Raw genomic sequence first — 24,966 nt, 5'->3', positions numbered from 1 at the left:
GGAGTATATGCTCTGCCTTTTTCAGTGTCTCCCAAACTGCCTTCTGCTCCCTGAAGTTGGAGGACCTGCGACTGTCCAAACTGGACCATCTGCCCTGAAAGTAGTGATCTCTCAGATGGGCTCCCCAACCACTCTGGCTTGCGTCCGTGGTGATTACTATGGGCGGTAATAAATTCCAGGCGACTCCTTTCCTCAGGTTCTCTGGGTTGGTCCACAGGATAGAGAATTTAAAACTTGTCTTGATAGAATTATCTTTGAGTTCAGGGATCGATGGTCTGTCCCATGCTGACAGGACTGAGCTCTGCAGGACCCTGGAGTGGTACTGTGCCCAAGGTATGACTCAGATACAAGACGTCATTAGGCCTAGAATCCGCATAGAATCTCTTAGTGTAGGTTTCTTTTTCTTTTGAAAGGTTCTTATCCTCTCTCTTATCCTTTCTTGTTTCATCTCTGGAAGAAAAGAATGTTGTTTTCCTGAGTCTAAGAGGACTCCCAGGAATTGTTTCCTGGTACTTGGTTTTAGGTCTGATTTTGCGTAGTTTATGATCCAGCCCAAATATTTGAAAAGGGCGAGGGTTTGTTGGATATGATCCTCTAGACTCTGTTTGGTCTCCGCAATAAGAAGGAAATCGTCCAAGTATGGTATAATTTTTATCTGTTGTTGTCTCAGATGTGCCACCACTTCAGTGATTATCTTCGTGAAAATGCGAGATGCCGAGGATATTCCGAAAGGCAGACACTGGAACTAGTAGTGAACAATCGTCCTGCTTTGGTTGATCGCAAACCTGAGATACTGTTGGTATTGTGGATGTATTGGGATGTGATAATAGGCATCTCTTAAGTCCATGGTACATAAGATCCCCCACTGATATTAGTGGAACTAATGATTTTATGGATTCCATCTTGAATTTGTGGTATACTATCGATTTGTTTAGGGATTTCAAGTTGATAATTGTCCTGAAGGTTCCGTCCGTTTTTTTTTTTATCAGGAACAACCTTGAGTAATGGCCCAAGCATTTCTGATAGTCCGGGACCTCTACTATTGCGCCTAGCTTCATTAGCTTCTGTAAATCCAAACACATTTGATTCTGTTGACCTGTTGATTGAACCTCTGTAATCTGTAATCTGTGCGGGGGTAGGGGGGGGGGGGCGTAAAATTCTATTTTTACTCCTTCCTGGAGGATCCACCGATTCTGAGTGACCCGAGTCCAGGTTTCCCAGAATAATCGGAGTCTGCCCCGACCGGCCTGATGTCATTGTTTGTTTGTGTTGGTGTTTGGGTTGAAGAGGAAGCCTCTTCCTCTTTTCGGGTAACTCCATCTCCCGGTCTTTCCCTTACCCCTCTGCGTTGAGCCTGAGAACTGTTTTGAGGGTTTACGAAAGGGCTGTGTCTTTTTTACTTTTTCCTCTGGGAATCGTTTTTTCTTGTCTGCTGCACTCTCTAGAATAGAGTCCAGGACCTGTACAAAAAGATAAGCACCAGTAAAGGGAATTGCACACAGTTTGTTCTTGGAAGCAATGTCCCCCGTCCATGATTTGAGCCAGAGGGCTTGTCTTGCCGTGTTAGTCAGGGAATCATTCCTCGCTGCAAACCGTATGGACTCTGCAGAGGCATCTGCCATAAAGGAAGCCGCCATCTTCAATAAAAGGCAAAGATTCTAAAATTTCTTCCCTGGACGTCTTCATCTTAAGATGATTCTCTAATTGATCCAGCCATAGACACATGGCTCTGGATACAGATGTAGCTGCAATATTCGTGTTCATGGTAACAGCCGATGATTCCCAGGCCATTTTTAGTAGCCCATAAATTTTTCGATCCATCAGATCTTTTAATTGTGAGGAATCTTCAAATGGTATGGAAGTTTTCTTCACCACTTTAGCCACCTGAATACCTACCTTTGGTGTCTCCTCCCAAAGCTTTGTTTCTTCTGGGTTAAAGAGTAGCCTGCTCTTGAAATTCCCACGGCACATAAAGCTTCTTTTCCGCCTCTTCCCATTCATCTTTAATTAGGTCTCTCAGATTAGAATTGAGGGGAAAGAGTCTCTTCTTTCTAGCTCTTAGACCGCGAACATCTCGTCTTGTATGGTACTGGTCTTCTTCTTTCACCGCCATTGTCTGCCTAACTGCTGTTGGAAGCGGATCCAGATTTTCCGCCGAGAACAAATATCTCCTTGGTTCCTCAGCTGAAGAGGGGGGGACGGACTTCATCCAGCTTGTCTGAATAGTACAGAATCCGAGTTAATCTGTACTCTGGGCCGTTTGGAAAGAGGGGAAGAGGGGACCGGGGGGGAAGGCCTGACTCATTACCGCCGCCTGTACTTCTTCTCTCACTATGGCTCTGAGATCCGCCAGAAAGGAAGGTTGTTCTTTTAAGATTTTTGCTAGACAATCCGTGCATAGAGGTTTTTTGTATGACTCCAAAAGTTTTTTAGTGCACTTTTTTGTTTTCTTCTTGGAGTCCCCATGTGGCTTGTGTCCAGTCTCCTTCTCCACCTCAAGAAAAGTGAAGGGGGAGAGGGAGATATAGAGACAGGCTTAGTATGCCTGCGTGTCCTAAGTGTATTGGGGCATTTACTTAAATTACCCTGGACGGGAGAGTCTGTACTAGCATCCTGCTTCACAGACATCTGGGCCTCCATGATGTACAACTGCCTGCTGCTACCATCACAACTTAAATGGAGCTACCGTCCCCGCCCGCCTTCCGCTGCCGCCTCATCTATTCCAGGGGACTCATTCAAAGAAGAGTCGACCCCTCAGAATCCTGAGGCCTCCAGCATGCGATGCGCGTCGCCATCTTCTTCCGGTTTTCTGCCTCGCTTACGGTCACGTGGGAAGTCACGAGGTCCGCATCAAAGGAGCGCCGGAGCCGCCGCTGCGCCCAGAGCTCCACGCGCAGGAGAAGCGGCGTCAGCGTCTCCGATACCGCGGCTCACTTCTTACAGGTATGGGGAGGGTGCTAGGGGACCCCTTCCCAGAGGGGTGCTAGCTTTAGGCCACACATGAGGCTGAAGAGGAGTGGCATAACCCCCTGACCAGCCTCGGCCCGTCCACGTGTTTCTCCTCGCTGTTTGAGCAGGGATACCTCTCGGCTCCCATCTCGGTAGGGACAGGAAGAACACTGGTATGAGGGGTGGGGAGGGGCCTTTTAACCTCTCACGCTTCCTGTCCCTACAGAGACCCAATAGGACATCCTCCAGTGGGTGCTGTCATGGAGGGACGTCCTGAAAAAATTTACAGCGCCAACACCTGCCCCTTCAAGGAACTAAGTGCAAGACCCAAATCCAGACCAGATTGAAGAAAAGAAAGGATGGTGTGAAGGGAGAAGCGTAGCGGGGGGAGGCTACATTCCGCACAGAAACGCAAAAAAGACCTCCAAGTTCTGTAATAAATCTTGGACGACGCTGGTTTCCTGGCTTTAATCATGATGTGGATGACCCTGTCCGGGAAACATCTCTGCTTCAGAATGGCGGTTTCAACAGCCACGCCGTCAAACATAGTGACTCTAAATGCTAGTGGAAGACAGGACCCTGAGAGAGAAGATCGGGTCTGAGCGGAAGAGGCCACGGCGTGTCTCCTAGAAGACGGACGATGTCTGTATACCACGCGCAACGGGGCCAATCTGGAGCGATGAGGATCGTCTGGATGCCTTCCATCCTGATTCTGCGTAAGACTCGAGGCGGGAACACGTACACCAGGGAGAACCCGTCCCATGGTGCCACCAGCGTGTCTACGGCGCATGCCCTGGAATCTCTTGTTCGAGAGAAGAAGGCGGGGAGTTTGTGGTTGAGCTGGGACGCCATCAGGTCCACCTCCAGTTGACCCCACCGGAGACAGATCGGTTGGAACACCTCCGGGTGAAGAGACCACTCTCCCGGGTCCACCGTCGTCCGACTAAGGAAATCTGCCGTCCAATTCTCCACTCCCAGAATGTAGACCGCCGAAAGAGCTGGAACATGGGTCTCTGCCCACTGCAGGATTTTGTCCGACTCCGCCATCACCGATTGACTGCGGGTTCCTCCTTGGCGATTGATATAAGCCACTGCCGTGGCGTTGTCTGACTGTATCTGGATCGGCCAGCCTTTCAGGAGAGGGGCCTAATGTAGAAGGGACAGATGAATGGCCCGGAGTTCCAGAATGCTGATGGGCAGTTTTGACTCCGACTGAGACCATACGCCTTGGACTGTCTGGGGCAGGAAGACTCTGCCCCAACCCTGAAGACTGGCGTCGGTGGTGATGACTGTCCATGAGAATGGGAGAAGGGTACCTGCGCCGGAGGAGAAGACGGACTGACCGACGAAGGGCTAGCCACTTGTCCAGAGGGAGGCGCACCAACGCCGCGGCTGTGTCGAGGATCATGCCTAGAAAAGTGATCCGTCTGGTGGGGGGTAGGAAAGATATCTGGAAGTTCACCAGCCAGTCGAACCGCGCCAGGGTATCCAGAGTGATACGCAGACTGTCCTCGTTCTGATCGAGAGTCGCTGCTTTGACCAGGATGTCATCCAGATAGCGAATCACCCTGAAAGATGCCCCTGTTACGAAGAAGTGCCAGGAGAGGAGGGAGTACTTTCGTGAAGACTCCCGGTGCCGTCGCCAAGCCAAAAGGGAAGGGCTACGAACCGGTAGTGATGGTGCCCCACTGCAAAGCGGAGGAAGCGCTGATGCGCGGGGGCAATAGGGACGTGTAAGTACACGTCCCGAATGTCTATTGAAGAGAGGAATTCGCCTCGGTCCAGTGACGCAATCACGGAGCGAAGGGATTCCATTCTGAAGTGTTGAACATGGAGGAACCGATTCAGCAACTTGAGGTCCAGCACCGGGCGAACTGATCCTTCTTTCTTTCTTTGGGACGACAAACAGGTTTGAATAAAAACCAGTGAATTGTTCCGTCAAAGGAACCGGGGAGATCACCCCCCGCGCGAGGAGAGATTGAATTGCCTGGAAAAAGGCAACAGCCCAACCTGGATCCCTGGGTGATTGGGAGAGAAAGAAACTTTGTGGAGGGGACGCAAACTCGATCTTATAACCCGAGGTTACGATTTTGAGCGCCCACACGTCTGAGATGCGGGCCCATCACACTTCCTGAAAGAGTAGTAGGCGACCCCCCACCCGAGAACGTGGGGGCGCGTCTTCATGCGGGGGACTGCTTGCCGGTCGAGGGACGGGCAGGCTGTGCCCGCGGGCGCCAGGCTGGTTGAGGCCTGAAGAACAGCTTCTTGCGCTGGTCCTGCGTGGAGGATCTGGGAGGGGCTCCTGCTGCTGGACGCGCGCCAAAGAAGCGATCCACGGGATCCTGAAAGGCTGAGCCATCAGCCACCGGAATGGCGGTGTGTTTGGCGAGGCGCGCTACCGGAGGGTCCACCTTGGGAGGAGAAGACCATTTAGCCACCCAATCCGCCGGAAAGGGATAAAGCAGATCAAGCCGCTTGGACGTGGTAAAGTGACGATCTGGATGGTCCCACGCCTTGGCAATTACAACCGAAAAGTCATCATGCAAGGGGAAGGCTTTAGGAGTTTGCCTGGAACGGAAAAAAAGACACACTCTTGTGACTTGTGGAGGGGGAGTCATCATGCACCAGGAAGGTGTCACCGACAGCAGAAACTAAGCTGTCCACCATGGAAGCAACCTTAGAAGATTGTTCTGGATCCATAACAGAGTCAACAATCTCCCACCGGACAGAACTTTCCCTTGGAAGAGGTCCTCCACTCCCCGAGATAAGGCACCGGCCCAGTCCGGTTCCATACGGTCAGGGCGGTCATGTGGCTGCGTAGGGATAACCTGTGTGGGCGCACAGCATGCGGAGCATACAGAGTCCAGCTGGCCGCGAGGGAACTTAATTTTGCATTTAACACATGCAAAATAAGTGGTGGCTGTTGGCATGCGGGGGTCACTTGTGGGTTCGGACATGGCTGCCCACTATTGGTCTCAAGGCTGGAGAGGGAAGGTAACCGTCCTAACAGCATGCAGGGTATCCCAGGCCCTGTGGTCCCTGAAGAATCATGCTGCAGGGTGAAGCTGAGTCCGCGCAGGTAGCTGCGGTCCTGCTGAGTCTTCTGAGCCGCGGCGGGAAGCCTAACTACGCCCCCTTGCGTCACTGTGGGAGGCGCCGAATTGCGGCATACACTCCTCTAAAGCCGGGGCCTAAATTTGCGGCGCGTGGCCGACCGGGAGGCTGGCGGGAAGCAAGGGAGCTAGGCTGCTCTGGTCCTCCTTTGCTTCTTGGGGGAGGTCGAGCGGTGAGGGAACCCGACACCGGCCTTGCTCCCAGGGTAGACAGAGAGGCTAGGCGACTCTGTTTCCCCTACCTAAAAAAGGGAAAAAAAAGACAAAAACAAAAAAATAACAAAAAGGAAGCTGCCCTGCAAGCAGGGAGGTCTGCCTCCTACGACACTAAGCTAAAAACTGATCTGCTATCTCCAGGCTGGAGGGGATATAGCCGGCAGAGGAGGAACTAACACTTTTCAGCCTAGTGTTGCCTCCTAGTGGCAGCAGCAGCTATACCCACGGTCCTGTGTCCCCCAATGATACGAGCGAGAAAATAAAAAGGATAAAAAGCAGAAAGGTTCTTACTCAACGAATTGTGTGGTCAGAATTCCCTCTGTTGATCGGATCCCCAAATTGTGTCAAAGAAATGTTCCCAATAGTTCATTTTTATCCCCATTCGGCAGAGGGTGGAGCGGAGAAGAATCTCCCTCCTATTCTGTCCCAGTCTTCTGGGATGGCCCTCATTACCTGTGCATGCTCCACCTCTCTTATTCAGCTGGCAGACAAGAAATATTCAAACATAGCTTCCCGTCCACACTAATGGATATTCGGGACCCGACATGTTTTAATAATGTATATTATATCCGGCTGGTCATTTTGATACCACACATGACCGGTGTGGTTGTCCCAGAAGGTGAGATACTGGTTATGTGGGAATGCTGGCTGTCAGGGATGGGATGTTTAGACCCCCTACGATGCCCACAACACGCAGAATGCAATGATCACAATTATTAATACGTGAGTAGTACCAGAGAGGAGTTATTACTTATGAGATATTTTCTTTATCCTCTCGCACTGTATTAGAAAAGCTTCTGGACCCCTGCGGGGAGAGGTTCCATGCTGTCTGAGTGTCTGCATTTCCAGGAACCATCTATATTACCACTTGAAAAGGACCAGTTTTTTAACATTCAGGTGATAAACTGATTTCCTCCAAGGTCAGTGCGTATTCCACCTGCAGGCGCAGACAGAACGCAACGTACAATCACAGGATGGCATGTACATATATGGGATCACACGACCGGTATAAAACATACACAGATAATAAAAGTTATGAGAATTGTTGTCCATTTCTCACAGGACCCTTTTTGTCTACTCAGCAAATTCACCAGTGCTGCAGAGCAGGAAATCATTGCCTACAGTGGTTTAACACTATAAAAGCACTTTTTCAGATCTTGCATACAGACTTTTTTATATTACAGCATCTAAAAGATGCCCAAAGACCAGTCCTAATGAAGTGGGTGCAGAAAAAGGTGTATGTAAAGATGCATATTCTGGCCAAGAATGATAACCGTTACAAGAGCGGTGTACGCTAGGATGTCAGGTGATCGCTTTTGGCCAGTTAGCAATTGAAGTGTTAAATATTGGGTGCACTTCCAAATCAGCCCTCAATCAAAAGGAGAATGCTGTTGTAGTACACGCCTAAATCTAATGAAAAAAATAAAAATAAACACCATTGTATGATATTTGAGATATAGAGACACAATAAGGTCCATGGATTTACATGGGTATGCAATTACAGCTCCATATAAAATGAAGCGTCGTACAGACAAATATTCTAGGGTAACATTAAAGGGGTACTCCCATCTGGGACATTATTTCCTGCAGCCCGATAGCAGTGAATGGAGCATCTGTGCTTGTGCGGTGCTCTCTCCAGTAACCGCCAAGGGACTTCTGAAAATAACAGAGCGCGCTTGTTCAGAATTCCCATAGCAACGAATGGAGAGCACTCCACACATGAGCAACCGCTATCCTTCACTTCAGGGGCCCAATGCTCTAGACTCGCACCTATCTGACATTGATAGCATATTCTAGCAATATACCATCAATGCCCCAGATGGGAAAATATTGGATTACACTTACCAGTAATCGGTTTTATTTGAGCCTATGACACCCCTGGAGAGACCGCCTCCACCTCCTCAGGACAGGAAACAGGAACCAGAACCCCCTTTGAAAAGAGGGATCATCTACCTCCAGTCCTTTTTTCAAGAACTAAGAAACAAAATATCTTAATATTTTTTTTTATTATATTTATTTTGGGGTGGGGGGATTCGGGGTGGGGGGATTAATCGGGTTCTGTCATAGGCTCAAAGAAAACCAATTACCGGTAAGTGTAATCCAATATTTCTCTTTCGCCTATGACAGCACCCCTGGAGAATAGGCAAGAAAACCCATCTAGGGTGGGACCACAGCTTGAAGCACCTTATGGCCAAAGGTAAAAAAGTATGTGGAGAGCTCCAGGTAGCCACCTTACAAATCTGCTCTATAGAAGCTGAAGCTCTCTCTGTCCATGAAGTGGAGACTGATCTCGTAGAGTGAGCCCCAAACCCGGAGGGCGGAACAACTTCCTTAGAAGAGTAAGCTAAGGAAATGGCTTGTCTAATCCACCTAGCAATAGTCTGAGAAGAAGCTGCAGATCCCTTCTTAGCTCCCTGAAATAAAAGCAGCAGACGTGAGGAGGACCTCCAAGGCTGAGTGACCTGTAGATATTGCAAAATACAGTCGTGGCCAAAAGTTTTGAGAATTAGATAAATATTGGAAATCGGAAAAGTTGCTGCTTAAGTTTTTATAATAGCAATTTGCATATACTCCAGAATGTTATGAAGATTGATCAGATGAATTGCATAGTCCTTCTTTGCCATGAAAATTAACTTAATCCCAAAAAAAACCTTTCCACTGCATTTCATTGCTGTCATTAACCACTTACCGTCACGCTAACGCCGAAAGGCGTCATCTCTGCGGCGCTCCCAGGTCACACTAACGCCGATTGGCGTCATCTCGCGTGAGCCGAGATTTCCTGTGAACGCGCGCACACAGGCGCGCGCGCTCACAGGAACGGAAGGTAAGAGAGTTGATCTCCAGCCTGCCAGCGGCGATCGTTCATTTTTTTTAACCCCTAACAGGAATATTAGACGCTGTTTTGATAACAGCGTCTAATATACCTGCTACCTGGTCCTCTGGTGGTCCCCTTTGTTTGGATCGACCACCAGAGGACACAGGTAGCTCAGTAAAGTAGCACCAAGCACCACTACACTACACCCCCCCCCCGTCACTTATTAACCCCTTATTAGCCCCTGATCACCCCATATAGACTCCCTGATCACCCCCCTTTCATTGATTACCCCCCTGTCATTGATCACACCCCTGTCATTGATCACACCCCTGTAAAGCTCCATTCAGATGTCCGCATGATTTTTACGGATCCACTGATAGATGGATCGGATCCGCAAAACGCACACGGACGTCTGAATGGAGCCTTACAGGGGCGTGATCAATGACTGTGGTGACAACCCCATATAGACTCCCTGATCACCCCCCTGTCATTGATAACCCCCCAGTCATTGATCACACCCCTGTAAAGCTCCATTCAGTCGTCCGCATGATTTTTACGGATCCACTGATAGATGGATCGGATCCGCAAAACACATACAGGTGTCTCCCTGGAGCCTTCCAGGGGGGGTGATCACCCCATATAGACTCCCTGATCACCCCCCTGTCATTGATCACCCCCCCTGTCAGGCTGCATTCAGATGTCCGTATGATTTTTACGGATCCACGGATACATGGATCAGATCCGCAAAACACATACGGACATCTGAATGGAGCCTTACAGGGGCATGATCAATGACTGTGGTGATCACCCCATATAGACTCCCTGATCACCCCCCCCTGTCATTGATCACCCCCCCCTGTCATTGATCACCCCCCCTGTCATTGATCACACCCCTGTAAAGCTCCATTCAGACGTCCGCATGATTTTTACGGATCCACTGATAGATGGATCGGATCCGCAAAACGCATACGGACGTCTGAATGGAGCCTTACAGGGGCGTGATCAATGACTGTGGTGATCACCCCATATAGACTCCCTGATCACCCCCCTGTCATTGATAACCCCCTGTAAAGCTCCATTCAGACGTCCGCATGATTTTTACGGATCCACTGATAGATGGATCGGATCCGCAAAACGCATACGGACGTCTGAATGGAGCCTTACAGGGGCATGATCAATGACTGTGGTGATCACCCCATATAGACTCCCTGATCACCCCTCTGTCATTGATCACCCCCCTGTCATTGATCACCCCTCTGTAAGGCTCCATTCAGACATTTTTTTGGCCCAAGTTAGCGGAATTATTTTATTTTTTTCTTACAAAGTCTCATATTCCACTAACTTGTGTCAAAAAATAAAATCTCACATGAACTCACCATACCCCTCACGGAATCCAAATGCGTAAAATTTTTTAGACATTTATATTCCAGACTTATTCTCACGCTTTAGGGCCCCTAGAATGCCAGGGCAGTATAAATACCCCACATGTGACCCCATTTTGGAAAGAAGACACCCCCAGGTTTTCTGTGAGGGGCATATTGAGTCCATGAAATATTGAAATTTTTGTCCCAAGTTAGCGGAAAGGGAGACTTTGAGAGAAAAAAATAAAAAATATCAATTTCCGCTAACTTGTGCCAAAAAAAAAAAAATTCTATGAACTCGTCATGCCCCTCATTGAATACCTTGGGGTGTCTTCTTTCCAAAATGGGGTCACATGTGGGGTATTTATACTGCCCTGGCATTCTAGGGGCCCCAAAGCGTGAGAAGAAGTCTGGTATCCAAATGTCTAAAAATGCCCTCCTAAAAGGAATTTGGGCACCTTTGCGCATCTAGGCTGCAAAAAAGTGTCACACATCTGGTATCGCCGTACTCAGGAGAAGTTGGGGAATGTGTTTTGGGGTGTCATTTTACATATACCCATGCTGGGTGAGAGAAATATCTTGGTCAAATGCCAACTTTGTATAAAAAAATGGGAAAAGTTGTCTTTTGCCAAGATATTTCTCTCACCCAGCATGGGTATATGTAAAATGACACCCCAAAACACATTCCCCAACTTCTCCTGAGTACGGAGATACCAGATGTGTGACACTTTTTTGCAGCCTAGGTGGGCAAAGGGGCCCATATTCCAAAGAGCACCTTTCGGATTTCACAGGTCATTTACCTACTTACCACACATTAGGGCCCCTGGAAAATGCCAGGGCAGTATAACTACCCCACAAGTGACCCCATTTTGGAAAGAAGACACCCCAAGGTATTCCGTGAGGGGCATGGCGAGTTCCTAGAATTTTTTATTTTTTGTCACAAGTTAGTGGAAAATGATGATTTTTTTTTTATTTATTTTTTTCATACAAAGTCTCATATTCCACTAACTTGTGACAAAAAATAAAAACTTCCATGAACTCACTATGCCCATCAACGAATACCTTGAGGTCTCTTCTTTCCAAAATGGGGTCACTTGTGGGGTAGTTATACTGCCCTGGCATTCTAGGGGCCCTAATGTGTGGTAAGGAGTTTGAAATCAAATTCTGTATAAAATGACCTGTGAAATCCGAAAGGTGCTCTTTGGAATATGGGCCCCTTTGCCCACCTAGGCTGCAAAAAAGTGTCACACATCTGGTATCTCCGTACTCAGGAGAAGTTGGGGAATGTGTTTTGGGGTGTCATTTTACATATACCCATGCTGGGTGAGAGAAATATCTTGGCAAATGACAACTTTTCCCATTTTTTTATACAAAGTTGGCATTTGACCAAGATATTTCTCTCACCCAGCATAGGTATATGTAAAAAGACACCCCAAAACACATTCCTCAACTTCTCCTGAATACAGAGATCCCAGATGTGTGACACTTTTTTGCAGCCTAGGTGGGCAAAGGGGCCCATATTCCAAAGAGCACCTTTCGGATTTCACAGGTCATTTTATACAGAATTTGATTTCAAACTCCTTACCACACATTTGGGCCCCTAGAATGCCAGGGCAGTAGAACTACCCCACAAGTGACCCCATTTTGGAAAGAAGAGACCCCAAGGTATTTTGTGATGGGCATAGTGAGTTCATAGAACTTTTTATTTTTTGTCACAAGTTAGTGGAATATGAGACTTTGTAAGAAAAAATAAATAAAAAAAAAAAATCATTTTCCGCTAACTTGTGACAAAAAATAAAAAGTTCTATGAACTCACTATGCCCATCAGCGAATACCTTAGGGTGTGTACTTTCCGAAATGGGGTCATTTGTGGGGTGTTTGTACTGTCTGGCCATTGTAGAACCTCAGGAAACATGACAGGTGCTCAGAAAGTCAGAGCTGCTTCAAAAAGCGGAAATTCACATTTTTGTACCATAGTTTGTAAACGCTATAACTTTTACCCAAACCATTTTTTTTTTACCCAAACATTTTTTTTTTATCAAAGACATGTAGAACAATAAATTTAGAGCAAAATTTATATATGGATCTCGTTTTTTTTTGCAAAATTTTACAACTGAAAGTGAAAAATGTCATTTTTTTGCAAAAAAATCGTTAAATTTCGATTAATAACAAAAAAAGTAAAAATGTCAGCAGCAATGAAATACCACCAAATGAAAGCTCTATTAGTGAGAAGAAAAGGAGGTAAAATTCATTTGGGTGGTAAGTTGCATGACCGAGCAATAAACCGCTAAAGTTGTGGAGTGCCGATTTGTAAAAAAGGGCCTGGTCTTTAGGGGGGTATAAACCTGTGGTCCTTAAGTGGTTAAAGGACCTGCTGAGATCATTTCAGTAATCGTCTTGTTAACTCAGGTGAGAATGTTGACGAGCACAAGGCTGGAGATCATTATGTCAGGCTGATTGGGTTAAAATGGTAGACTTGACATGTTAAAAGGAGCGTGATGCTTGAAATCATTGTTCTTCCATTGTTAACCATGGTGACCTGCAAAGAAACGCGTGCAGCCATCATTGCGTTGCATAAAAATGGCTTCACAGGCAAGGATATTGTGGCTACTAAGATTGCACCTCAATCAACAATTTATAGGATCATCAAGAACTTCAAGGAAAGAGGTTCAATTCTTGTTAAGAAGGCTTCAGGGCGTCCAAGAAAGTCCAGCAAGCGCCAGGATCGTCTCCTAAAGAGGATTCAGCTGAGGGATCGGTGTGCGACCAGTGCAGAGCTTGCTCAGGAATGGCGGCAGGCAGGTGTGAGCGCATCTACACGCACAGTGAGGCAAAGACTTTTGGAAGATGGCCTGGTGTCAAGAAGGGCAGCAAAGAAGCCACTTCTCTCCAAAATAAAACATCAGGGACAGATTGATCTTCTGCAGAAAGTATGGTGAATGGACTGCTGAGGACTGGGGCAAAGTCATATTCTCTGATGAAGCCTCTTTCCGATTGTTTGGGTCATCTGGAAAAAGGCTTGTCCGGAGAAGAAAAGGTGAGCGCTACCATCAGTCCTGTGTCATGCCAACAGTAAAGCATCCTGAGACCATTCATGTGTGGAGTTGCTTCTCATCCAAGGGAGTGGGCTCACTCACAATTTTGCCTAAAAACACAGCCATGAATAAAGAATGGTACCAAAACACCCTCCAACAGCAACTTCTTCCAACAATCCAACAACAGTTTGGTGAAGAACAATGCATTTTCCAGCAGGATGGAGCACCGTGCCATAAGGCAAAAGTGATAACTAAGTGGCTCGGGGACCAAAACGTTGACATTTTGGGTCCATGGCCTGGAAACTCCCCAGATCTTAATCCCATTGAGAACTTGTGGTCAATCCTCAAGAGGCGGGTGGACAAACAAAAACCCACTAATTCTGACAAACTCCAAGAAGTGATTATGAAAGAATGGGTTCCTATCAGTCAGGAATTGGCCCAGAAGTTGATTGAGAGCATGCCCAGTCGAATTGCAGAGGTCCTGAAAAAGAAGGGCCAACACTGCAAATACTGACTCTGCATAAATGTCATGTAATTGTCGATAAAAGCCTTTGAAACGTATGAAGTGCGTGTAATTATATTTCACTACTTCACAGAAACAACTGAAACAAAGATCTAAAAGCAGTTTAGCAGCAAACTTTGTGAAAACTAATACCGTATTTGTGTCATTCTCAAAACTTTTGGCCACGGCTGTACACCTCCTAACATCTAAACAATGTAATTCTGATTCCTTCTTATTTTTAGGAGAAGCACAGAAAGAAGGTAACACTATCTCGTGAGAACGGAGAAAAAGTGAAGAGACTTTTGGTAAAAAGGAGGATCAGGAGAAATCACCAACCGATCTTCCAAGATTACCAAGTAGGGAGGGTGAAACGAGAGAGCAAAGATCTCACTAACCCTTCTAGCCGAAGTAATGGCCAGAAGGAACGCAAGTTTAAGGGAGAGCATCTTTGGGGAGATCTTATCAATAGGCTTGAATGGGTCTGAAGTGAGAGTAGACAGGACCAAATTTAAATCCCAGGGAGGAACTCTATTTTTACAGACCGGAGATAACTTGGACACTGCTGTCACAGACCCCTTAACCCAAGGATGTTCTGCTAACTTAAACTCAAACAAAGCGCTTAAAGCTGAAATTTGGACCTTCAAAGTGCTAGGCCTAAGTTTTTTCTTCCATCCCTTTGTAGGAAATCTAATGCGAGTGGGATGTCAGGAACTTCTAGCACATCCACAGGTTTTTTGGCGAATCGGAAAAAGGCCCTGCAAAAAGATAGATATCAGAAGTGACCTTCTTCCGACTGGCCAACAGAGTGTTAACTACATCCCCAGAGAGACCTCTTTTCTTTAAAATCTCCCTCTCAACAACCAGGCAGTCAGATACAGATTTGTCATCTCTGGGTGAAAGATTGCACCCGGAGACAGAAGCTCCCGAGACTCTGGAAGCACCCATGGGGTCGCTATTGACATCTTGCAATGCCAGGAAAGCCACACTTGTCTCGGCTAAAAAGGAGCTATAACTATCACCGTGGCTCCCTTCTCTCCGATTTTCCTGAAAACCGTTGTTAACAACTTTAAGGGGGGGGGGGGGGGGGGAGGCTTAAAGTAGGCCCTGCTGACATGATTGGGCGAATGTGTCCACTGCTCTCGGATGCTCCCCCGGAGATAGGGAAAAGAAGACCTCAACCTTTCTGTTTGACCTGGTGGCAAAAAGATCTATCTCCGGAATCCCCCACAACGCTGCAACCTGATTGAATACCCCCTGATCTTGGGACCACTCTCCCTGGTACAGATGAGGACGACTGAGAAAGTCTGCTTTCATATTGTCTGAACCCCTTAGATGTACTGCAGAAAGAGATAATAGAGAAGCTTCTGCTAGACTGAAAATCTGATGAGTGAGAGAAATGAGGTCCTGAGTCCTTGTACCTCCCTGCCGATTGATATAGGCCACGGCTCTCACGTTTCTGCCCCTGATAGCCGGGAGATTCTGTACTAAGGCTATCTTGATTGCATTCAATTCCTTTGAATTGTGAGACTGGGATAGAGAATTCCTGTCCCAGTTCTCCTGCAACAGCAGGGACCCCAAATGGGCTCCCCAACCGGATGGGCTCGCATCAGTGGTCAAGGGGAGAACCACCTCCCTGATACAAGAAACCCATTTTTTAAATTTTGCAGATCCATCCACCACCCCAAGGAGTCTGGGGTGATAGAGAGATCTCTGCGTCCAGAGAGAGGAGACATCTGTCCCAATCCTGCAGAGTCTGAAGCTAAAGAGGCCTTGAATGATCCGGGAGTAGAAGGGGCACAGTAATAGCGGCTGTCATAAGACCCAGTACCGACATAGCATCTTTTAGGGTGACTGATGGACGTGAGTGTAGTAGCTGGACCCTGGATCTGATAAGTAAAGCCTTTTGAAGGGGTAACAGGCACCTCTCGGAACTGGAGTCCAAAATCATTCCTAGGAAGCTGCATCTCTGGCTCGGGCATAAACTGGATTTTTCTAGGTTTATCTCCCATCCCAGTTTCTCTAGAACCTACCTCAACCAGGCAATCTTTCCCTGAAGAATCTGACTTGACCGGGCGACTAGAAGAAAAATTGTCAAGGTATGGTATAATGACGATCTCCTTCTCTCTCACATGGGCCATCATCTCTGAAACTATCTTCGTGAAGACCATCGGAGCCTGTGACAGCCCAAAGGGTAAAGCCTGCAACTGAAGATGCAGAAAATCTCTCTCTAACTAGACTGCTACCCTCAGAAACATCTGGTGGCTGGGATGGATAGGGACATGATAGTAGGCATCCCTCAGGTCTACTGTGGCCATTAAGCAGTCCGGGAAAAGACTGTTCACAGCGGACCTGATGAACTCCATACGAAATCTCTCGTACAGGAGATACCGGTTCCAACACTTTAATTTTATTATTGTCCAAAACGAGCCATTTGGGTTTTTTTGACAAGAAAAATGGTTGAATAAAACACCCTTGTCACTTCCTGCTCTGGAACTCTTACCAACACCATTTTCTCTATTAGGGAAAAAACCTCTGAGATGATGGCCGACTGCATTTGTGGGATCTGAACGGTAATCTGCAATTACAAATCTCCCTTCTGGAATGCCTCTAAATTTTTGCTTTAGGCCCTCCCCTATCACAGAATGTATCCACGGGCTGTTGGAGATCTTCTGTCATTGAAGAGAGAAAAAAAAAAAAAAAAAAAAAAAGAGACAGACGACCTCCTACAGGTGCCCTGGCGTCATTGGGACTGCTTTTTTGAGGCATCTGATCCGGAAAAAAGAAATCCCTTATTAAATTTAAAGCATTATTTAAAGTAGGGAAGGAAGAAAGTAACTGTTCCCTAGGGGTACCCACTTAGAGTGAGCCTCTAACTCCCCCATCCACACTTTTAGGGACCTAGCAACAGACGTAGCGGCAATAGCAGGTTTAAAAGCCGCCGCAGAGGCTTCCCAGTTCTTCTTTAAATAAACCTCTGCTCTCCCGGAGCATCAAGCTTTGGGGCCCTAACCCAAGGAGCTGAGATCTGTTCATCAAACAGATACATCCGCTTCACAGAAGAAGAAGCAAAAAACTTCCTATCAGGTTTTTTCCACTCTGGCAAATCACTGCTTGAATGTTTTTATGCACGTCAAACACCTTTCTTTTCTTGGGACCTAAACCTTCAAACAAAGTCCTGGACTGATTGCTGTGGCTTCTGATCATCCAACCCCATGGTAGCTCTAACCGCCTTGACTAGGGAGTTAGGCCCCTTGCAGACGAGCGTTCCTCTCGCAGAGAGTCCGCACTGCAGCACCCAGCCTGACGGGATTCACATAGCATTATACTGATTTATGATGCCATGTAACCCTTACAGTTCTGGAATGTATTGGATAACATTGGCAACATTATTCCAGTGTTATCCAATACATTCTAGAACTGTAAGGGTTACATAGCATCATAAATCAATATAATGCTATGTGACCCCCGGCAGCGCTGGGAGGTCAGGCCGGGAGCTGCGTTGCGGACTCGCTGCGGGAGGAACGCTCGTCTGCAAGGAGCCTTAGTGTTCTTAACATGAAAAAGTGGTTTCCCTGCGGCTTTGTCCTCAGAAGACTCATCTGATGACACTCATTTTCATTGTCACTGGAGGGGGAATCCTTAGCTGCAGAAGTACTGGGGTGGCTTTTAATTAAACCGCTAAATGACTCTTTGACCTCTTCACGGATCATCTGCTTACTGCTGCCCATTAAAGACAGAGTTTCCTCCTCCAATAACTTGCTGATACACAATTGACATAGGGGTTTTGCCCAGGCAGAAGGTTGCTTCTATTTACACACAGCACACGCCCTTTCTTTTGCTCTGGAGGTCTTTCTGGAAGACTCCTTAGACACTTAAGCACAAAACATGACCCCATGAGCACAATTATAAAAAAAAAAAAAAAAAAAAACACATGCTGGGGTATAACCCCACCCTGGTACCAATGTATCATTGGTGGTTTCAGTGCGCTGAGACTGCTTCATATCTCACAGAAAACCATAATGAAGGAAAAACTGCCAACCTACTCCACTCGGCATGGCAGTGAGCTGGCTGGGCTTTTCTCCTCAGCGCGCACAAGCCGGCTCCCTCCCCTTCCGGTCCGCAGCTTCAGCTTCCTCCCACCGCCGCAACCCGGAAGGGAATACAGCACGCTGGCCGGCGGCCGAACATGCGAACACAGCCGCAGTCGCAGTAGCCCAGAAAGGCCAGGACCTGGGAAGGAGAACGAAAGGGGAGGGAGAGAGAAGGGAGCCCAGACTTCTGCAGCGGCTCCTAAAGGAGTCTTATGCCGCATGGGGTGACCCTCCTCACACTATAACAATAGCCGGAGCCCAGCAGCTCCATCTTAGTCTTATCTGGCGGATCCGATTCCCTCCTGCCCCTTAGGACAGGAAACAGAACTGAAGGTAGAGGGGATGATCCCTCTTTTAAAAGGCGGTTCTGGTTCCTGTCCTGAGGAGGTGGAGACGGTCTCTCCAGGGGTGCTGTTCCGTTATTTTCACAGTAGACGACATTGCTGCAGGGAATACCAGAACAATTTCTTTATGTGACATGTTATTGATGATGGGCCAGTCATTTTCTACATTTTCTATATGGATATTTAAAGCTTTATTACTGTAATAATTTGATTCAATGATTTAAATTAAAAGAAATCTCAGATTGTGTCTACTGGAGGCAGTCTCACAATAATTCTTATACTAAAGTAGAACTGAGCGGCAATTCTACACATTAAATGGAAGCATCCCAGCCAAGGAATACATTTTAGGAAAATCTCTCACAACCTTAAAACTACTATCTGTTCAAATCACCACAAAAAGTGGAAAATCCAACCTTTCTCGCGGTTCTTCGGAGGTGCACTTGTCTGGGGCTGAAAAACCGTCACCGGCAGATGAGAATAAACTGGAGCTGCAGCTTCACGGTGGCTTGCGCTGGCATTAATGGCGGAGTTCATAAACTGTGACTGAGAAGCACATAGACAAGAACTGTTAGGACTGAGCTGTACCGTACAATGACTACAGTGTCTTTTCAGACCTATATACGCATCGTGTTTATATGGAGGAGCATATCCTAACACCAAGCATCCATACACACAAGATCAGCATTTAGGAACCAAAGTCTATCACACCAAAACTTGAATTAGTGAAATTGCTTCGGGAAGCAAGCATGTGTGCCAAGGAAGACATGCCCTGTGAGAGCAGGCCGGGATAACTGTACCTTGCAGTAGTACTTATCAAACATGGTAGCAGTGCTTCAATGATGTAGCTATGAACGTGGCCCAAAGGCTTCCATGAGGGCAACATAGGTTGTATATTCAACTCTATGGTGTGGCATAGCCCATCAAGAACCAAAAAAAATCCACACATCTTCCTTCATGGAGGCTTTTTAAGAACAATTGAAGGCTGGCGAGTGGGTGTTCTGGACAACCAACCAAGTGCAGGTGAGGACTGGAAACTTAAAAGTGGCCCTGGAAAAAAAAAACTAAAAAAGTGATCCCATGTTGTAGACAGGTTCAAATTGACAGAAGGTGGGACAACACAAGTAGGCAGGGACAGCAGAAGTGGGGAGGCAGCAAAACCACAGCGCAGCACAAAATACCACTGCCCATGCTGCAGTATTCAACTTTATTACTGCCTCGAGGACAGCAATATAGCTGAATTCAGGAGGGCACCTGCGGCCATTGGCCAGGTGCAAAAGTACCTGATGCTCCTAGCATTAATTACTGCTGAAAGCATCAGATTCTTAGTTAGCTGGAGGGGGTGAGGAAGGCTTGGTTAGTCCCCTGGGCATCAGGAAATTTCCCTGTAAGGTCTATGGCCAGTATCCCCTTGTGAGCCACCGGGCCCACGTTAAGATGCCACACCACAGTCCCTGCTGCCCTGTATCAGCATGGAGAGAATTGTAAAGCCCACTCTATCTTGCAAACAGGGTACCCCAGAAAAGGGAAACCTGGAGTAGTTGAAGGAATTGGTTGGCCAGCATAGACTTCTATTACAATGGAACGCAATACGGAAGTTCGCTCAACACTAGTAACATGCAATCATAAAATTTTTTAAAAAATTGCCTCCGAAGGTGTACATAGCCTTTAAAGGGCTTCTTTCACCCCACTAAACTCATTTTTTTTTTCTGTGTACTTATAATCCCTATCCTGCGATATTGCTATACATTATGTTATTAATAATTTTCGTTCAGTAGATTTGGCAAAAAACGTACTTTTATGATATGCTAATTACCTGTCTACCAGCAAGTAGGGCGTCTACTTGCTGGTAGCAGCCGCAGAAAAAAGCCCCCTCCTCTTGTTGATTGACAGGGCCAGCCGCGATCTCTTCCTCCGGCTGGCCCTGTCAGCATTTCAAAAATCGCGCGCCTGTGTTGATTCGGCGCAGGCGCTCTGAGATAAGGAGGCTTGCCTCTTCAGCACTCCCTCAGTGCGCCTGCGCCGATGATATCACCGAAAGAAAAGACGTCATCGGCGCAGGCGCACTGAGGGAGTGCTGAGGAGGCGAGCCTCCTTATCTCAGAGCGCCTGCGCCGAATCAAAACAGGCGCGTGATTTTTGAAATGCTGACAGGGCCGGCCGGAGGAGGAGATCGCGGCTGGCCCTGTCAATCAACAGAAGGAGGGGGGCGGTTTTCTGCGGCTGCTACCAGCAAGTGGACGCCCTACTTGCTGGTAGACAGGTAATTAGCATATCATAAAAGTACGTTTTTTGCCAAATCTACTGAACGAAAATTATTAATAACATAATGTATGGCAATATGGCAGGATAGGGATTATAAGTACACAAAAAAATATAAAAAATGAGTTTAGTGGGGTGACAGAAGCCCTTTAATTATCAAATGGGGGAGGCTTACAGGACACCCATTGCATGTATGCAGGCAGTACTTACCTGCATCTCCAGCTGCTGCTGCTGGAGCTTTTCCAGATGTTGGAGCCTCTGCTCTGTCAGCAGGGTCAGCTGCCTCTCCAGCTCGCTGACTCTCCCCTGATACAATCTTTCCAGCGGCTGACCCTGGATCTGTCTGTGCTGCTCTGTGAGCGCTTGCAGCTGCCCATCGGCCTCCTGGAGTTTGTTAAGCAGCTGAGTCACAGAGTTCACTTGAGCCTCCAGATTACCCTGAACCTAGGGGACAAGAAAGACAAAATGACCTCAGCCCTGACATCAGCACAGCGGTGGAGAAAGAGATAAGGAAACCGCTCTTTCTACATGACACGTGTTCTGCCTTGCTGCAGCGCTGACCCAAGTGACACTGTCCAGACTATTACAGTTGTTGCTGAAATTCCCTTAAAGGGGCTGTCTCACTTCAGCAACTGGCATTTATCATGTAGAAAATGTTAATACAAGTCACTTACTAATGTATTGTCATCGTCCATATTGTCTCCTTTGCTGGCTCGCATTATACACTGTCAGGACCAGCCTGCAAACCAGCAGTGGTAGTCGTGCTTGCACACTATAGGATAAAGCTCCAGCCTCTCCAGCGGTGACCGTGCAGGGATCCGGAGCGAAGCCCGTGGCACGGAACAGATACGAGGAGTCGGGGCATTGGGGGGAGGGATAACCCCTTTAATGGTCGCTATTCAAAATATCAGTTTCTCTGCTTACCTTATCTATGCCTACATATTGGAAATCCTCACATTTCACATATATAAAGAGTAAGAAAACATATACCTAGAAACCACCTATGAAATATCCACTCACCTTTAGCACTGGAGCAGCGGCAGCGATGGCAGCAGCAGTGGCAGCAGCAATGGTAGCGGTCTGAATCGCACTGGTCTCCTGATTCTTCTCAGCGCTGCTCACAGTCTTTCTACCTTTACCAGCAACATCACCCAGCAGCTGAACGGGAACGCGTTTGGTGACAGGTCCACTCTGGGCTCTGCAGAAGAGAGGACAACTGCTTTACACCCCAATATTTCCAACATTACTGATAGAATAACCTAGTGCTTATTTAATAGGTATCCCCTATCAGGTTAGCCCTTTCTAATAGGGTTTATAGCCTCAACTTGTTCTATTACAGTGGAAAGCCATTAGAAATAGCAGCTTTTGATTTGGCGGTCTCCTTGCTGACATGTGCAGCCATCTACACTTCCCAAAGCTGATCTGTGGAGTTTCAGCTGCTGGACCCATGGTAATAAGCTAAGCATTAGCAGGTCGGAAAATATCCTGAAGGGCCAGCACCGTCCCATGAGAGACATGTATCACCTCTCCACAGAATAACTAATAAATGTTTGGTCACTGGGGCATCATCGCTGAGACCCCCATCTATCAACAGAAGGTCCCAAGCCTCCAGTCTGGAGGAGTTAGAATGAAGCGGTGGCGACGCATGTGCCCTGCTGCCCCATTAACGGTCTATTGGACTGATCGATATAGCCGAGTGCTGTCCCATAGACTTTGAATGAAGCACATGCATGACCACTGTTACATTCAAACTCTTCCGGCTGGGGGGCTAAGGGCCCCCGATTTTAGTGAATCGTGGGGCTCCGAGCAATCAGACATTTATCACCTATGGATAGCAGACAAGGGTTTTTCTTGGAACAGACCCTTTAAGTAAAAACTCCAGCATGAACGCACAAAGGGGTCATTTACTGACATTTTTACTCCGCTTTTGGGCATAGAATTGTCACACGACCCCTTTTGTGAGACCTTTTAAACGCCAGTGCAATAATATTTGTCGCATGGGTGTTTTTACGCTGCATTCAACACAAAGGATTGTCGCGGGGACTGGAAGTTTACAAATTTTACGCCAAGAAAAGGAGTAAAATCTGGTGAAAAACTATGCCAGCCTTGGGCTGGTGTCGATTTTCCAACAGAGGCAAGCACCATCAAGGATGCGCCTAATTTATTTTGTTGTGCATGCCCCATCAGAAATTGGGCGCATCTTCTGGCCAGCATAAAATGTATAAAACACAAAAACTAAAACACACACACACACACACACACACACACCCAGTAACCCAGAATTTAGCACTGGTTCCTGACCGCCAGTAACAGACGTCTTGGTAGACTAGACGTATGCACGTGTGTTAAAGGCACTCAACGAGTGACAACTCTGGATCTCCACTAGACAGCGGACTTGTGACAATTCAGTCCCTGAGAGAGAATCAAAGGGGCCAATGCTGTACAGGCGACATGTGTGAGATCAACAATGGAATCTCTGCCATAGACTTCATTAGAGCCACCTACCTACCTTTTATTTAATGCTGCCAACAAAGTCTCTTTTTGGCCATTAGTAAACTGTGAAATCTGAACGTCCGTACCTGCAATTCAAAGACAGGACAATAGGATACGATACAAATATTATCATTTATATAATCTTAGAGACAAGGCATCATTGTGAATACTTTTTTTAAAGGGGTTGCCCGACTGTTAGGATAGGTCATCAGCATCTGATTGGTGGGAGTCCAACTCCCCAGCGCTGCGCCAATCAGCTGTTTGAAGAGGCCACAGTGCTTTAGTCAGCGCCGCAGCCTATTCATAGGCCAGTAACGTCACCGTGCATCTGTCACATGGCCCAGACGCAGCTCAGTCCCATTCAAGTGAATAGGGTTGAGCTGCAATACCAAGTACAGCCACTATACAACGGACGGCGCTGTGCTTGGTAACCTGCGAGGAAGCAGAATGCTGCTGCCTCCTCAAACAGCTGATCGGAGGGGGTTCATGGGTGTCGGATCCTGAGGATAGGTCATTGATGTCAGAATCTCAGAAAATCCCTTCAAAGACAAAGAATCACTGACAACAAAGGTAATCCCAGGAGTAGATGACAGCGACAGGGGCGGATTGGCCATAGACCTTACAGAGAAATTTCCCGGTGGGCCGATGCCCTAGGGGGCCACCCAAGTCCTCCTCTCTGCTGCTGACCGGGTACATAATGAGCGCTCAATAGTAATTAAAAGGCCAGCGACCGCCAGCGCCATCTCCTGAATTCGACTGCTATGGCCCTGACCTCACCTTCTAAGCCCCCTGCTCCATAGACAACTGGAGGAGGAGGAGGACAAAAAATGGCAGCTTATTGCCACCACAGAGGCTTTTGCGGCAGTATATTGTCCTAGACTGTGTTATTTGGTTCTGCTGGGATGGTACTGTTGACCCCAACTATTTGTGTTGATCCGCCTTCTGTTAATTTGGACCTGCCTACAAATTAGGGCCACTTTTAGATTTTTTTTCCAGTTCCAGGGCCACTTCATGTTCCCAGTCCGCCCCTGGACAGCGATGTGATTCAATAGGTGGGAGAAGAATTATTCCCTATTAGCCCAGCACATGGGATATATCCACATAGGTCATAAACGTGTAAATGATATGTATCAGCCCATCGGAAATAAGAAGTGGCCACTAACTTTTCTGTGTGCTGCCCTCTAGTGGTTTCTTCATGACTGTTTTCTCTTCAGCGGAGTCTTGAAAATGTCTCGTCACATGAACCTTTTGGAGACAACGGATGACAAGAGGTTTGTGCAATAGAACAAGTCATATACTACAGCTTCCATTAGCTGCAAAGCCAGGATCTCTACAGGGGCCTCCACACACAAGAGAAAAGCCGGCCGACCCCACAGATTTCAGCAGGATCGGCCCACTATCTTATGTGTGTGTGTGTGGGTGCCCCAACTGTACCCCAGCAGATGACTTTAGGGGACAGATGTAGTGTGCATCTTTCTATTCTGCGTAAAAGATAAAAGAAACAATTGGAGTGGATATATGGAAAAGGAAAATGGGGCAGGGAATGGAGAGGAAGGAAAGGTAAAGCGCCAGAGGAGAACTTGAAATTAACGTCGAAACACCAACTCGTAATTTACTAGTTACAGTGTGAGGCAGCTGCCCACTGAAAAAGAAACAAAGCACAGGAACACTAACGGTGTGCCATACGCAAGGAAGCAAATAACGATATAGTGAGGCGCCAATTGCACGTATCCGGTGTTGAATAGATAGCGGTTTAAGTAAATATATATATGTGTATATAGAGAATAG

At 47.2% G+C, this 24,966-nt stretch overlaps 1 protein-coding gene across 1 annotated transcript in view; it reads right to left on the bottom strand.

Moving 5' to 3' along the window:
• KIAA0586 (KIAA0586 ortholog) overlaps window positions 1–24,966 on the bottom strand; it is a 140,400-nt gene that overhangs the window by 108,413 nt on the left and 7,021 nt on the right. The window contains exons 3-7 of the mRNA XM_040411277.1: window positions 24,342–24,423; window positions 23,195–23,264; window positions 21,706–21,883; window positions 20,896–21,129; window positions 18,840–18,969 (exon numbers count right to left, since the gene is read on the bottom strand). Of these exons, the coding sequence (XP_040267211.1) occupies window positions 18,840–18,969; window positions 20,896–21,129; window positions 21,706–21,883; window positions 23,195–23,264; window positions 24,342–24,423 (694 nt within the window). The remainder of the gene's footprint in view (window positions 1–18,839; window positions 18,970–20,895; window positions 21,130–21,705; window positions 21,884–23,194; window positions 23,265–24,341; window positions 24,424–24,966) is intronic.

Source organism: Bufo bufo, chromosome 11 (genome assembly GCF_905171765.1).
Source record: "Bufo bufo chromosome 11, aBufBuf1.1, whole genome shotgun sequence".
NCBI classification, from domain to species: domain Eukaryota; kingdom Metazoa; phylum Chordata; class Amphibia; order Anura; family Bufonidae; genus Bufo; species Bufo bufo.
This window is presented reverse-complemented; position numbering and strand designations above follow the sequence as displayed.